This window comes from Periophthalmus magnuspinnatus, chromosome 10, assembly GCF_009829125.3.
Source record: "Periophthalmus magnuspinnatus isolate fPerMag1 chromosome 10, fPerMag1.2.pri, whole genome shotgun sequence".
Lineage (NCBI taxonomy): Eukaryota > Metazoa > Chordata > Actinopteri > Gobiiformes > Gobiidae > Periophthalmus > Periophthalmus magnuspinnatus.
This window is the reverse complement of record NC_047135.1, coordinates 13,757,983-13,771,471: the sequence shown is the minus strand read 5'-3', so window position 1 is coordinate 13,771,471 and position 13,489 is coordinate 13,757,983. Positions and strand designations below refer to the sequence as shown.

Here is a 13,489-nt window from a genome sequence, read left to right as displayed (position 1 = left end):
CAAGTGAAAGAATTCTATTTCACAGTGACTTAGTTTTGAAAGTCCAGGAATAGATCAGCACCATATGGATTTAACTTGAGGGAACTCTATATTCAGATATTACATTACAAAGAAGAGATAGAGTTTTATTTACTGTTTGCTCCACAGGGAAGGCTGCCCAAGAGACGACACACTCTACTCAGAGAGATCAGGAATCTAACCCACAACCTCCTTATTGACAGAAGGAGACGGGATAACCACTCTGCCACAGTATCACAGATAGGACATGCTACACTCAGGAAGATCAGGAGTCTAACCCACAAACTCCTTACTGAGAGACAGGATAATCACTCTTACACAGTTGTTTTTTTACTTAACATTGCTTCACCTTTGTATTGGGAGTCACGGTGATGACCTTCGACCTGATTTAGTGTCACATTACCATTGAATCTTTGGATAGATGTGAGATTGGACTGTCCAGTTTTGTTCTGGTCAAATCCAAGAACAATCTGTATGTAAAATATTATTATTTAACTCTCAAATGGCTTGTACCCTTTACTTAAACAAGGAACAACAAAGTACCAGTGCCTAAATCTGCAGATAGAAGACACAGATTTTCTCATTTTCAGTATATGGACAGGCCATGACTCATGTGAAACCTCAGAACGTCATTCTGACTGGATAATCGTCTTAAGGATCAAATTCCAATTTATAACAAACAACTTGTTCATCGTGTTTTATGTTTTTGTAATTAAGAAAAAAAATATTTACACAGATGGGTCCTTTTAAGTCACAGTGTTTTGAGGAATGAATTCATTGAGTGACTTGATTTTAAACTGCGTATTGTTGCATTACTGTTGTAAACTTTATCAAATCTGTACCCTTATAAAAATAATCAAATACAAATATGTCACATTAGTTTTTTCATATGTTTTGCATTAGTTCCCTGTAGCAGTGAAGTTAGCTCCTGATGTTTTTCCATATTTTTCCATTCACATGTGCAACAGGTTTATGATGCAACTGAATTATGGGCTCACGGGACGATCACATGACAAAGAGGGTCATGTGACAGTTTTCTGAGAAGGTACACTCTTCTCATGCTCTCTCCTCTTTCTCCCCCTCGGTCCCTCATCTTTATTGCTCTTAATCTCTGGCCACCTGTCTCTCTCCCTCTCCCCTCCCTCCCTCTTTCTCTCCTCCCTATATATCCTCTCTCTCTCTCTCTGTCCCCCTCTCACTCTCATTTGCCACAGCATTTGTCATTCAGAGTTTCGGCTTTGAGTGATAAACCATCTGTTTGCATTGATCTAAAGTGTAGCTGTTCCAAAGTAAAGGTCAGGCATATCGGCCAACTGATTCCACTACAGTTTGTGACAGAGATTGTGACATAAAGTCCTCATCTGCAGGACTGATCTGACCAGACAGCAGCGGTGAAAATAGACTTGCTCCGTCTCCTGTCTCTCCACCCTGCCCACTCTCCCCCTCTGTAGCACCCCCTATTGTTTTTAGCTCTAACCTGCGCCGCCTTTCTCCTGTAGCTGTGCCTCGCCCCATCCTTCCCTCTCTCCATCTCTGCAGCTTGTAGGGGGCTGTTGTTTCTCACCTGCACTCCCTCGCTCCTGTAGCTGTGCACGATGCAGTGAACGATGCCTCTGTATTTCCTTCGGAGCTGAGCATCCGCCTGCATTCGGCTCTTCACCACATCAGCCGGTGTTGCGGTCACCCACGAGATCGAACCTAAGAGGGCAACAATATTCACATTTTTAAAATTAAAACACAAAGTGAGGTATTGCAAGAATATTATCTTTTATATATTTATCCAAACATATACATTATCTCCGTTTCTCCTTCCTGTCACCAGTCCATCCCAGCCAATAACCACTCACTTCAATACACGCTTTCTTCTGTACTTTTAGCTACAACCCCCCTCTGCAGCAGAAGCACTAGCCCCCCTCAGCCTCTCCATCTCCTCCTGTTCTCCACAATTTTCTTACAAACACATAAAACTCTGCCTGCATTACATTACACAACATGATGCATGAGTTTGGTGAGATATTGTGATTCAGTGTTTTCTGTTTAATGCAACTCCAGGGTCAAAAACACTTCACTCCATCCTCTCCTCCTGCTGGCCAGCCTCTGTGAGTGAGTGACAGTGGGAAAAAAACATACATAACTTTATTTAAACCTCTAAAATGTGCATAGTCTTAGTAAGAGACATCACATTTTATAAGGCTGTCTATGTGGAGTTTGCATGTTCTCTCTGTGTCTGGGGGCATTTTTCCAACTTAACAAGCACAATTGGCTAATTCTCCATCTTGTTAGTCCTTATCATATTAATTTTAAGTAACCAAGCTTTATGTTGTTGAAAATACCAGATTTTGCATTACTTAATTATTTTAGCATTTTTCATTATTATTTGAGACCTGCTGAGGGTTTTATTTTTAACATGTTCATAGTTTGAGTGAAAAAAAAAAAAACACTTTGCTTGAAATTAATCAATTCAGCACATCTGTATCAAAATTACAACATTTGAAGTCTTATTACACCTCAAAATTGCTTTACTTTTTACTCTTTAAGTACATTTTTTCAGTATGATTTTTTTTTTTTTTGCTTCAGTATCTGTACTTACTTAAGTAACAGAATTTAGCTACTAGTTAGTAGTTCTACTTGAGTTATATTATTTTGAAGTAACGGTAGTCTTATTTGAGCTGATATGTTACGACACACTACTACCATGAAATATGAAACACAACCTTTAGCTAGTGAAAAAGCAAGATTTTTATATTTGTGTTTAACTTGTCCAGATGAGAATTCCTTTCAAAAACATTTTATTTTTATTTACATACTAGTTTTTATGGGCATTTCACATTGGTTTTCTGGGGAAAGACATTATCTTGAAATGTCTATAAATACTGTTGCTGTTTTATTGGACCATTCACAAAAACTCAGTCCATTGCAGGTCTTGAGATGTAACTTCCAAGTTTTGTCCTGAATCTAGTCCAGCTGACACAAACATTCTGGTGTCTGTGTGTGTGTGGGAGGGTGGGTGTAGTTGGAGAAGCCAATCAGAAGGCTTTATTTCACTTGTGTTTGACTGGACTTTAGGAGAGAAAAAACGTGACTGAACTAAAGTATGCACCTTCAGCTGAGGTCTGGAAATCAGGGGTGCATTGCACGGGAGAAAAAGATTCAACTATTACTACTATTACTACTACTGCTACTACTACTGCTACTACTACTAATGCTCCTAGTACAAGTTCTGATACTCAACACTCACGTAATAACTTTTAACTTTAATTAAAACCACACTATGTAGCTAACTATGTAACTGCCAGACCAAAATATAAACATATTCTTTCATTATGGATTTTCTATTGGTCTAAAACCGTACATAAAACAGCTCCACAAACCTGACTCTTATTTGGCCTCCTCAAATTAGTTTCCAAGGAAATGTTGTTCCTTTGGGTATAATACTCCACAATGTGGCATAAAATGTACATCTTCATGGATAATGTTCTGGAGTATTTTTTTTTTTATGCTTTTCTATTGCTATGGAATTCAGTCTTACATTTAATTCTTTTCAGCACTATCTTGCAAATTACAGAGAACTGAATTGGTAACGTTTCAATTACTGGGAGATAATACAACCCCAATTCCAATGAAGTAGGGACGCTGTGTAAATCTTAAAAAAAAAACAAAAAAAAACAGAATACAATGATTCGCAAATCCTTTTCAACCTATATTGAACTGAATAAATTACAAAGACATGACAACAATCAGTAAGCATTTGAAAACTGAGGACACTAATTGTTGAAGCTTTTCAGGAGGAATCCTTTCCCATTCTTGCTGAATGCACAACTTCAGTTGCTCAGCAGTCCGGGGTCTCCGTTGTCGTATTTTGCGTTTCATAATGCGGCACACATTTTCAATGGGAGACAGGTCTGGAATGCAGGCAGACGAGTCTAGTACCCGCACTCTTTTACTACCACGCCACGCTGTTGTAACATGTGCAGAATGTGGCTTGGCGTTGTCTTGAAATAAGCAGGGACGTCCCTGAAAATGAAGTTGCTTGGATGGCAGCATATGTTGCTCCAAAACCTGTGTGTAACTTTAATGGTGCCTTCACAGATGTGCAAGTTACTCATGCCATTGGCTTTTGATGGCTTTTGAACTTTGTGCTGATAACAATCCGGATGGTCCTTTTCCTCTTTAGCCTGCAGGACACGACGTCCATGATTTCCAAAAACAATTTGTGAACTCGTCAGACCACAACACACTTTTCCACTTTGCGTCAGTCCATCTCAGGTGAGCTTGGACCCAATTTCTGGATGTTGTTGATATATGGCTTTTGCTTTGCATGGTACAGTTTTAACTTGCACTTGGAGATGTAGTGACAAACTGTGTTAACTGACAATGGTTTCCTGAAGTGTTCCTGAGCTCATGTGCTAATATCCTTTACACATTCATGTCTGTTTTTAATACTGTACGGCCTGAGGGATTGAAGGTCATGAGCATTCAGTGTTGGTTTTCAGCCTTGCTGCTTACGTGCAGAGATTTCTCCAGATTCTCTGAATCTTTTGATATTATGGACCGTAGATGATGAAATCCCTAAATATCTTGCAACTGTACGTTGAGAAATGTTTTTATACTGTTGGACTATTTGCACATGCAGTTGTTCACGAAGTGGTGAATCTTACCCCGTCCATGCTTGCCCCCAATCATGACACTCACCTGTTTCCATTTAACCTGTTCACCTGTGGAATGTTCCAAACAGGTGTATTTTAAGCATTCCTCAACTTTTGTTGCCCCTGTTCCAGCTTTATTGGAACGTGATGCAGGCATCAAATTGAAAAAAAAAACAACAACAAAAAAAACAAACAAAGTTTATCAGTTTGAACATTAAATATCACGTCTTTGTAGTTTATTCAGTTGGTTGAAAAGGATTTGCAAATCATTGTATTCTGTACTTTTTAACCTTTACACAGTGTCTCAACTTCACTGGAATTGTGTTTGCATAAAAAATGTGATTTTATGTAAGCAACAACCATTATTATAACTTCAAAAGTTGTTGTAGTTAGTGTAATAAAGAAAAAAATATTACTGAAATCTATTCAGAAATGACTTTTGTTTTTAGTTTAGGAATACAAAGTCTGTTTGAGTTTCTCTGAATTTGAGTTTTGTCCCTTATCAGCTCCAGTAGCAGCCTCTCAACTCAGATAAACATTTGTACTTTAGTTCAACAGAAACACATGTATCGAGACAAAACATCTGCTGATAAGAAAAGGGTGCAGACTCAAAGAAAGGGAGGGACAACAAGGAGGGAGAAAGAGGGAGGGTGGAGGAGAAGAAAGAGAGCTGAGTGGACAGGGCTGTAGACCAAAGCAAACAGAAAAGAGAGAGACAGACAGAAAGAGAGGGCGGAGGAAACGAAAGCGAGCTAAGTGGAACAGGGTGCATATTCAAAGAAAAGAGATACAAAGGAGGGGAGAGAGAATGAGAGAGGGGAAGAGAGAGAGAAGAGAGAATTGATAAGAGAAGGACTACACACCACCAAGGGAAGAGAGGAGAAAGGAGGGAGAGGAGAGAGGGCTAAGAGAGAAAGAGACAAAGTGGAGTGACTGTGTGTCAGATGCCCTCCCAACCTCCTATGTCCCTTTAGTGTTTAACTGAGATCAGGTCACATGCCCCTAGTTATTGTGGTTATACAAAATGCTGCTAGTGTCTATGCACCCACTCCCATTATAATTAAAACACCATCATCCTTAAAATGCAGATGCTATGTTGTACAAACCTTTTAACTATCGCTTGAAATTTGAGTAACCTTTCATGCCCTTTGACCTGAGGTTAATAGCACCGAAATGACGAGTAATAAAGTGACCTAGAGGAATGTTTAAAACTGTAATTTAAGACACTGCCCCACAGCTGTTGACTCTACTAGATTGCTCTATCTTTCTCTCTTCATCAATTTGAACAAAGTCACTTTCTCTACCTCTTCCTTGCCTTCCCTCTCTTACCTCCAGTTCTTTCTCTTTTTTTCTGACCCTTTTTCTCTGCTTCTCTCTCATCCAGCTCCCTCTCTCTTCCTTCTTTCCATCACTCCTTCATCTTTCTAAACTTTTTAACTTTGTAACTGATGGAGCAGGGGTAAGGGGTGGAGCCATAGACTGAACATAGAAGTGGATTGAGGGCAGTGTAATGTCACCTATAGCGTTCGGCTCTGGCCAAGTCAGGTTTGCACTTATGGCAGAGGAGTCATATTTGGAATTTGGAGTGCGCAACCAAAGAGCAAATCAGGGTGTTGACGGTAACAAACCGTTCCACCTCCACAACAGATTTAGCAGGGGAAGGGCGTTTAGAAAGGGTGTCAATCAAACCTTTTGCTAACGTTAGCGAGAGCAACCTCGGGGAAAGAAGGCACCTGATTAGTCTGTTACTAATGTTCAAATCTTGATTTACTAACAAAATAGTTACAAAACCCCAGAATTATGTAGAGCAGTATAAAATGAATATTTTAAGGTCAGAATGACAAGTCTCACAGCAGCAGAGAGTGGAAAGAACAGAAACTGAAAAGGAGCTCACTTCATATATAATAGCTAGCAGGTTAACTATATCCATTCATATATACAGACTATGAATGGAACTGTAATTGACTAAAGAAATTTTTGGTTGACTAAAGACTGCAAATCGATTAAAAGGGGACTTGGCAAACGCGCACAAAGCTTTGATGTATCTGAACCAAGCTACTTTCACAAGACTACACTGCACGAGTGTTATGCAAAAAAAGGATGTAATAATATATAGACAGATTAAACTTGTGCCTGACCTGCGAGCCCCCCTGCGAGCCAAATGGAGCAGGGGTGAGGGGTGGAGGTGTCATCCGGACGTAGCAGGTCACAGAGGAGGGTGTAGGGGATGAAGTACAGTGCATAGCCCGGGACGTCCCGTAGAACCATGGCTCCTGCTCCTCGGTACAGCCCAGCGATACCCTCTGTCTGCAGGATGGAGCTGATGCAGTGGATGGGCCCACGGTACAGAGGAGAGGGGGATAAAGGGGAGGAAGAGGAGGAGGGCAGGGTCACAGACTGCACCGTCATGTTGGTGTTACCGGCCAGGTGCAGATTTTCTGAGGAGCGAGAGAGAATGAGCGGAGAGAAAGAGAAAAGAGAGAAATGTAGTGTCACGATATATAGATACTTTGCAGCAACATCACAGTTGGGTGTTCTGCATGCATCTCTATGGAGGAATGTTCAGCAGTTATCATGGTGACACAATTAACAAACACTGTCAAAAAAAAGTTTTAAGCTCTGAAAATCCAAGAAAAGAAAAAAAAAAAACATCACATTTTCAGGAGCCTGTGATCAATACAAGTGTTCATGGTATTGTTTAGGTGTTTGATTTTCACCAAAAAGGTAAAAGTGACTAACTGAAAAAAGTTGGCTAATACTAGCTACTCTGTGACAAAGGGGAACTTGTTTAAGAGCACAAATTAGTTCAGCTGTTTTAGTTTCAGCTAAGTCAGTTCTTTGTGGTCAAATTGTGTTAAAACAATGCTCAGATTAAAGTCTAACTTGAGTGACAGAACTTCAGAAGGAGCAGTGCCTCTAGTTTTGCGAACCCATTCATAAGTGCCCCCTCTTATTTACCAATCTATACCCTCCTCTTCCATCTCTAGAACCATCAGCCTCCTCAGTCTCTCCTTCTTCTCCTATCCCCCATGACATCGATGAACTGTCTGCCAAATTTCAACCATTTCTACAAGTACAAAGTAACTTTATCCCAAACATTTTACCAACACATTATAAACGTAAAATATGAGATGGAATTAAAAATGTCTTGGAAGAATTAGTTTGCACTTTTGGTAGTATTGTGTTACTTTCCATCTCTGGTTTTGATGTTTGAAAATGTTACAGTGAACTTGACTCACACTGTGTCCTCAATGACCTTCTGTCTGATGCATATCCTGTAGCGTATAATTTAATACAATATAAAATCACTTTATAACAGTAATCCATATTTGAGATTTATTACCCTTGCGATTTTAAGATGATAATCAGTGTGTCCAGCATGAACCCTGGCTTAACTACAGCCGAAGTCAAAGTCCACTCAGAGAAACAAAAGAGAAATAAAACGTTATGTGACTAGTGTTGCAAACTTTTGATACAAAGGAATGATCTTGATACGCAATACTAATTTGGATATGACAATAATAACAGACAATAGAATGTAATTTTCAACATTAAATAATCGTACTATTTTTTAATATCACCATGCAGTCTTATATCTTATATACCGGTATATGTTTAATCCCTCAGTCATCTAGGCAGATCCCTTAGTGGTCCATGGGCATATGTTAGTCTATAGGGTCTTATGCATTTTAGGATTATTCTAAAGCTATTCAGGAAAGGTTCATTTCTGTCCTGTGAATGTTATTTTTTAGTACTGATACCTGCTCAAATCTACGTTCGATACTAGTTTTATATAGATTAGTATCTGATTTTCGATAACCCTTTGACAACCCTACAAGTGACTTATTCAGAGGTGTTTCCGTCGCAGGCAACATAACAATAAAAAAAATGCTTTTTAAAGTTACTCAAACTTTATCACTTTACTATCTCATTTAGGTTTATCAGTGACTAACTACTAAACTGTGTATTACTGTGGCCAAGAATGTATGCTTATCTTTCTATGTCAGGAAGTGTGCAAATATTTGTGTTCTATTTCAAAGGTGAAAAGTCAAAACCAGGACTAAATTTGCCAAGTTAATACAAAGTGGACTGGACTTGGAACAGGTCTAGATACAGTATTTTATCATACATGTCGAAATGACAGGCAAATGGGATATGCCTAGCCCCCTTGTACATCACACAATGGCACAGACTAAACCAGGACTCAACCATGAGAAAACCAGGACTAAACCAGGACTCAACCATGAGAAAACCAGGACACAACCATGAGAAAATTAGGACTAAACCAGGTCTAAACCAGGACTACACCAGGTCTACAACCTTACCTGTGAGTAGAGTCTGTGTCTGCATCTGTAGTCTGATCTTGACCAGGTCTACGGGAGCCCCCAGCCCCACAGAGACAAACCCGGTGAGCATACTGGCCAGGGTCAGGTCTGAGAGGGAGCAGGGGTGTCGTCCGTCCCCATATCTGTATTTACTGATCAGTCTTTGCGCGTTACTGAAGAACCCAAAGACCACTGAGTTATAAACCGTGATAGAGGCCAGGGGAAAGGACATGCCCTTGAAGAATGCCATTGCCTGCAAAAACCCATACAACATAGTCAAACATAGGGGTAGGGGAGGTGGGTAGTACTCAGTTACATTAAATGAATTCAGTAACTTTTTTAAGAAATTGTAGTTTTCAAGCAGCATACATTTACTCCTATTTGAGTATTTTCATTGAAGTAACAGTACTCTTACTTGTTGTTGGCAATATGAAATGATTTGAACATCTGTGTTTCTTGCACCGCTCCTTCAGATTTGTCTCGATGTGCCTATCCTTTGAAAATACCAGATTTTGAGCATTATTTAATGTTTTCTATTTGATTAAGTATCTTTTGCTACTCTACCCACCTCTGAACAAATGTTAAATGTGTATTTAGGTCGGAGAGAGGGATGTAACTCTGGAGTTAAGTATTCATATATACCAACCAGTGCATATAATTTATCTGTATTGTTCTAGTTTTTATCTCTTTTTTCATGGAAACCTCAATGGTAGACTTGAACATGTCCAGCTGTGACAGATCGTGTGAGCTGAGCCAAAACCAACAATGCAGCATGAAAGAAGCAGAGGGGAGTGATGTGGTGTTTTTATATGGACCAAAATAACCAATTTATGTGTATGTTTATATCACATAATTGGGTAACACTTTAAAATAACTGCAACTTAAAAAGCCATATGAACAAAGACTTAATAATACACTAGTTCTTAACTAGTTTATTAAGAATGATTCACACTTAGTAATGTCTTCATTAATAGTGAGCCTAGCAGTAAGCAGTGAGCCTAATGTTAAACCAATATAGACTTTAAGATGCTAAATATTAGCCTTAGTGTTCATTGAAATGTTTTCTGACACTATAGAGTGATAGATGTGTGTCTAATACCAATATTGATACTTTGGCTTTAAGAATCTGCTGATACCTATTATTAACGGATACCGATGTAGGGACCAATAATGACAGTTTTCCCCAAAAGACACAGTTAACATTTACAAAATGGATCCAATTCTGGGAAATAATTTTTATTTATTTATTGAACAGCTGATGCTTACCTGATCCAGTAAAATTTCCTGAATCGGCGTTGATATCAAATACCAGTATTGTATCAGTGCATCCGTAGTAGTGACTCAGCAGTTTGATGTTGTTCCACCGTGCTTTTGTTGACTTTTTAACATTGTTTTGGCTAATTGGCATTCACACACTCACCAGTCCCAGAACACTGCTGGGTCTGCTCTGTTCACACAGAGCCCTGCATTTGGCTCCCTGTACTCTCGCACATAGCAACACACTGCTGCATTATTTAAACTGAAGGAGAATGGGAAAGTAGTGGTACTGGGAATTTGCTGCATTTATTCACACATACACCTTCCCTCCATATTCTTGGCAATTTACCCAGATCAAAAATGCAGGGAAATCAGTTCTGACTTTGTTCACACATGACCTACATGACCAAAAGGCAGGTAAATTCCTAGGTCAGGTTACATGTGAGTGGGCCTTAAGTTAAATACTTTATTAAGGGTCTGAATAGTGTAGTCATTATAAAGTGTCAGCCATTGCACTTTACTTCAGTGTATTATAATATTACACCACATTTCCATCTTTAAGTTTTGGATGAAAAGTCTGTAGTTAAATCGCTGCTCTGGCTATTGCATACTGTTGTGTTCATGAGCAAGACCTGCACTAACCCTATGTATGTATGTAGAGTGTGACTGAGATGCTACAGAGAGGCAGTCTCTTGTGTACTGTCTTACCGACTCTTTCCTGTAGATGGTGAGGACACAGTGCAGTAAGTTCTTGTAGCCTTTTCCTGCCTGAAGTCTGGTCTGAACAAAAGAAAAATATTCAACATGTTTAAAAGGTCTACAGTATTTATTCTCAATCTTTCGGAGCAAAACATATTATCATAAGCAAGACTTAGTCAAATAAGTGATGATAATGTTGTAAACAATATGGTTACCTTTTAGAAAATGCTTTTTATTTGAATGTTAAGTTAAAAAATATATATATTTATATAGAGGGACTTGTAGGGCTGTTTAATTAATTAGATTTTAAGTAATCTCTAATAGTCAACAGTCAGATTGGGTCTTTTTAATGGACAGTCTATAGCCAGTCCTCTGTCTATAAAAGCATGTGGTTTGGAGCCGAAGAATTTCGAGAAAGACATTTTACTCTTCCTTGGTTAAAAATCTCCCCTCTTTATGTTCAGGATATTAATATTGAAAGCCATTTTTGTGATTCATTATATTGTCATATTCCCCAGCCCAAGATTTGATGTAGGTATGTTTAACTTTACTTTGTATTTCTTTCTTTTTTTTTTATACTTTATTATTATAAGTATTTTAGAACCGAAAAACAGCAGACCACAAAACAATACAAAGCATCCAGGGAAGGGTACAGAAACAATGCAGAGCTATTCCAATAGCAAACGTGATTATATACCTAGTTTTTCAATATAACATATCCATTTCTCCCAATATCTTTTACATCTGTCAGCAGAAAGTCTCAGTGAAAAGGTCAGTCTCTCCATGTCATAGATCTCGGTGACAACTTGAATCCAGTCTATGAGCGTAGGTGCATCCTTACAAAACCATTTGCGGGTTATGGCCTTCTTCGCTCCAGCTAGTAATATTGACAAAAGATATTTGTTGGATCTTAGCATCCCATGCGGAAGGTTACTCAAATACACTTCAGTGAATCCCCATGTCAAGCCAGGTCCAAACATACCTTGGATTGCTTATATCACCGATGACCAGTAGTGGGCGATCTTGTCACAGTCCCAAAAGATATGGAAATGTCTAGCCCTGTCATTGCCACAGTCTCTCCAACATTGTACTTTGTCTGGGTCATTACAATATTTGCTCCTGATATTAGGTGTTACAAAAAACTACACCATATTTTTCCACATAAATTCCCTACAAAGACCTGAACTTGAGGTGGTCATAGTAATTTTGCAGATATTCAACCAGTCATCCTCCGATATTTTAACCTCAGCTTCCTTTTCCCATGCCTCTTTAATATATGTAGTAGAAATGTTTATCGCCTGCTTGTAAACATTTATAGATTTTGGTTATTTGTTTCTTGGGTGTGTTGCCTTTACAAGCTTCTATAAAATTTTTCACCAAATCACTTTCTTCTTCAGTAAATTTAATTTCCCTATCAAAATAGTGCCTTAGCTGAAAATATCTAAAGAGGTCATGTTTGTCCAAATTATGTGCATCTGAGAGTTCCATAACTAACTCTTCAAAACACCATTGTTTGATATAGTCCAGTAACCAGTGATACCCCACAATGAACACTGTCGAAACCCATTATCTGTCCGTGCCGACAGAAACTCTGAATCAAAAGTATCACAATAATCTGGCATTTCCTTCTATGTATTCTATCCTTCTATCTAAGTATTTTACTCCATATATTTATTGGTATTTTTATCTAGACAGGCAACAGGTTTGAGTCTAAATACTTTTTGAGAAGAGGCTGATCACCGAGCATGGATTGAAGAGGCACATCAAAGCATGACTGGTCAATCTCTTTCCACTTAGCCTCACAACAAGTATCACACCAACTTATCACAACTCGTAGCTGAGCTGCTTTATAGTATCCCTCCAAACATGGTAGGGACAGTCCACACTCCTCCCTTCGTAACTGTAGTATCTGAAACTTTGTTCTTGTTTTTTTGTTTCCCCAAATAAAATTTGAGATCATTCTATTCTACTCACTGAATTGCTTGTAGGATATCTGAACTGACAGTGCCTGGAAAAGGTAAAGAAACCTTGGCAAAAAGTTCATTTTTATTACGTCAATCCTATTATACATTTTCATTGGCAATAGTGAGCATCACTGTAGATCCGCTTTAATGCTGGAGGTTAAGATATTATAATTTTCTTCAAAGATTAATGATAAATCCTTTGGTATATATACTCCCAAGTATTTAATGTTTTTATTCTTCCAACTAAAATTTGTCATCTTGCGAATCTCAGAAGAGGGTTGATAGTTAAAAGATTTTATTATTATTTATTATTATTTTGGTTTTCTGTAGATTCAGCTTGTAACCAGAATATGTACCAAAGTCCCGCAGCAAGGACAAAAGATTAGGTAAACTGACTTTGGGGTTAGATAATGTTAAAACGACATCATCTGCGTATAAACAGGCTTTGTGTATGGTGTCTCCTACAGTAATCCCTGAAATATCTGTATGTTCTCTAATAGTCTGAGCCAAAGGCTCGATAAAAAGTGCAAACAGGGTTGCACTGAGGGGGCATCCCTGACGACAGCCCCTCTCTAAATAT

The 13,489-nt window shown here is 38.6% G+C and overlaps 1 protein-coding gene across 3 annotated transcripts in view; it reads right to left on the bottom strand.

The window, feature by feature from the left end:
• The window catches only part of slc25a48 (solute carrier family 25 member 48), a 66,602-nt gene extending 55,580 nt beyond the window's left edge, over nt 1–11,022 (bottom strand). For all 3 annotated transcript variants that reach the window (XM_055224952.1, XM_055224954.1, XM_055224953.1), the window contains exons 1-4: nt 10,955–11,022; nt 8,990–9,242; nt 6,803–7,102; nt 1,583–1,716 (exon numbers count right to left, since the gene is read on the bottom strand). In XM_055224952.1, the coding sequence (XP_055080927.1) occupies nt 1,583–1,716; nt 6,803–7,102; nt 8,990–9,239 (684 nt within the window). In that variant the 5' untranslated portion in view covers nt 9,240–9,242; nt 10,955–11,022. The remainder of the gene's footprint in view (nt 1–1,582; nt 1,717–6,802; nt 7,103–8,989; nt 9,243–10,954) is intronic.
• Between the last annotated feature and the right edge of the window lie 2,467 nt (nt 11,023–13,489).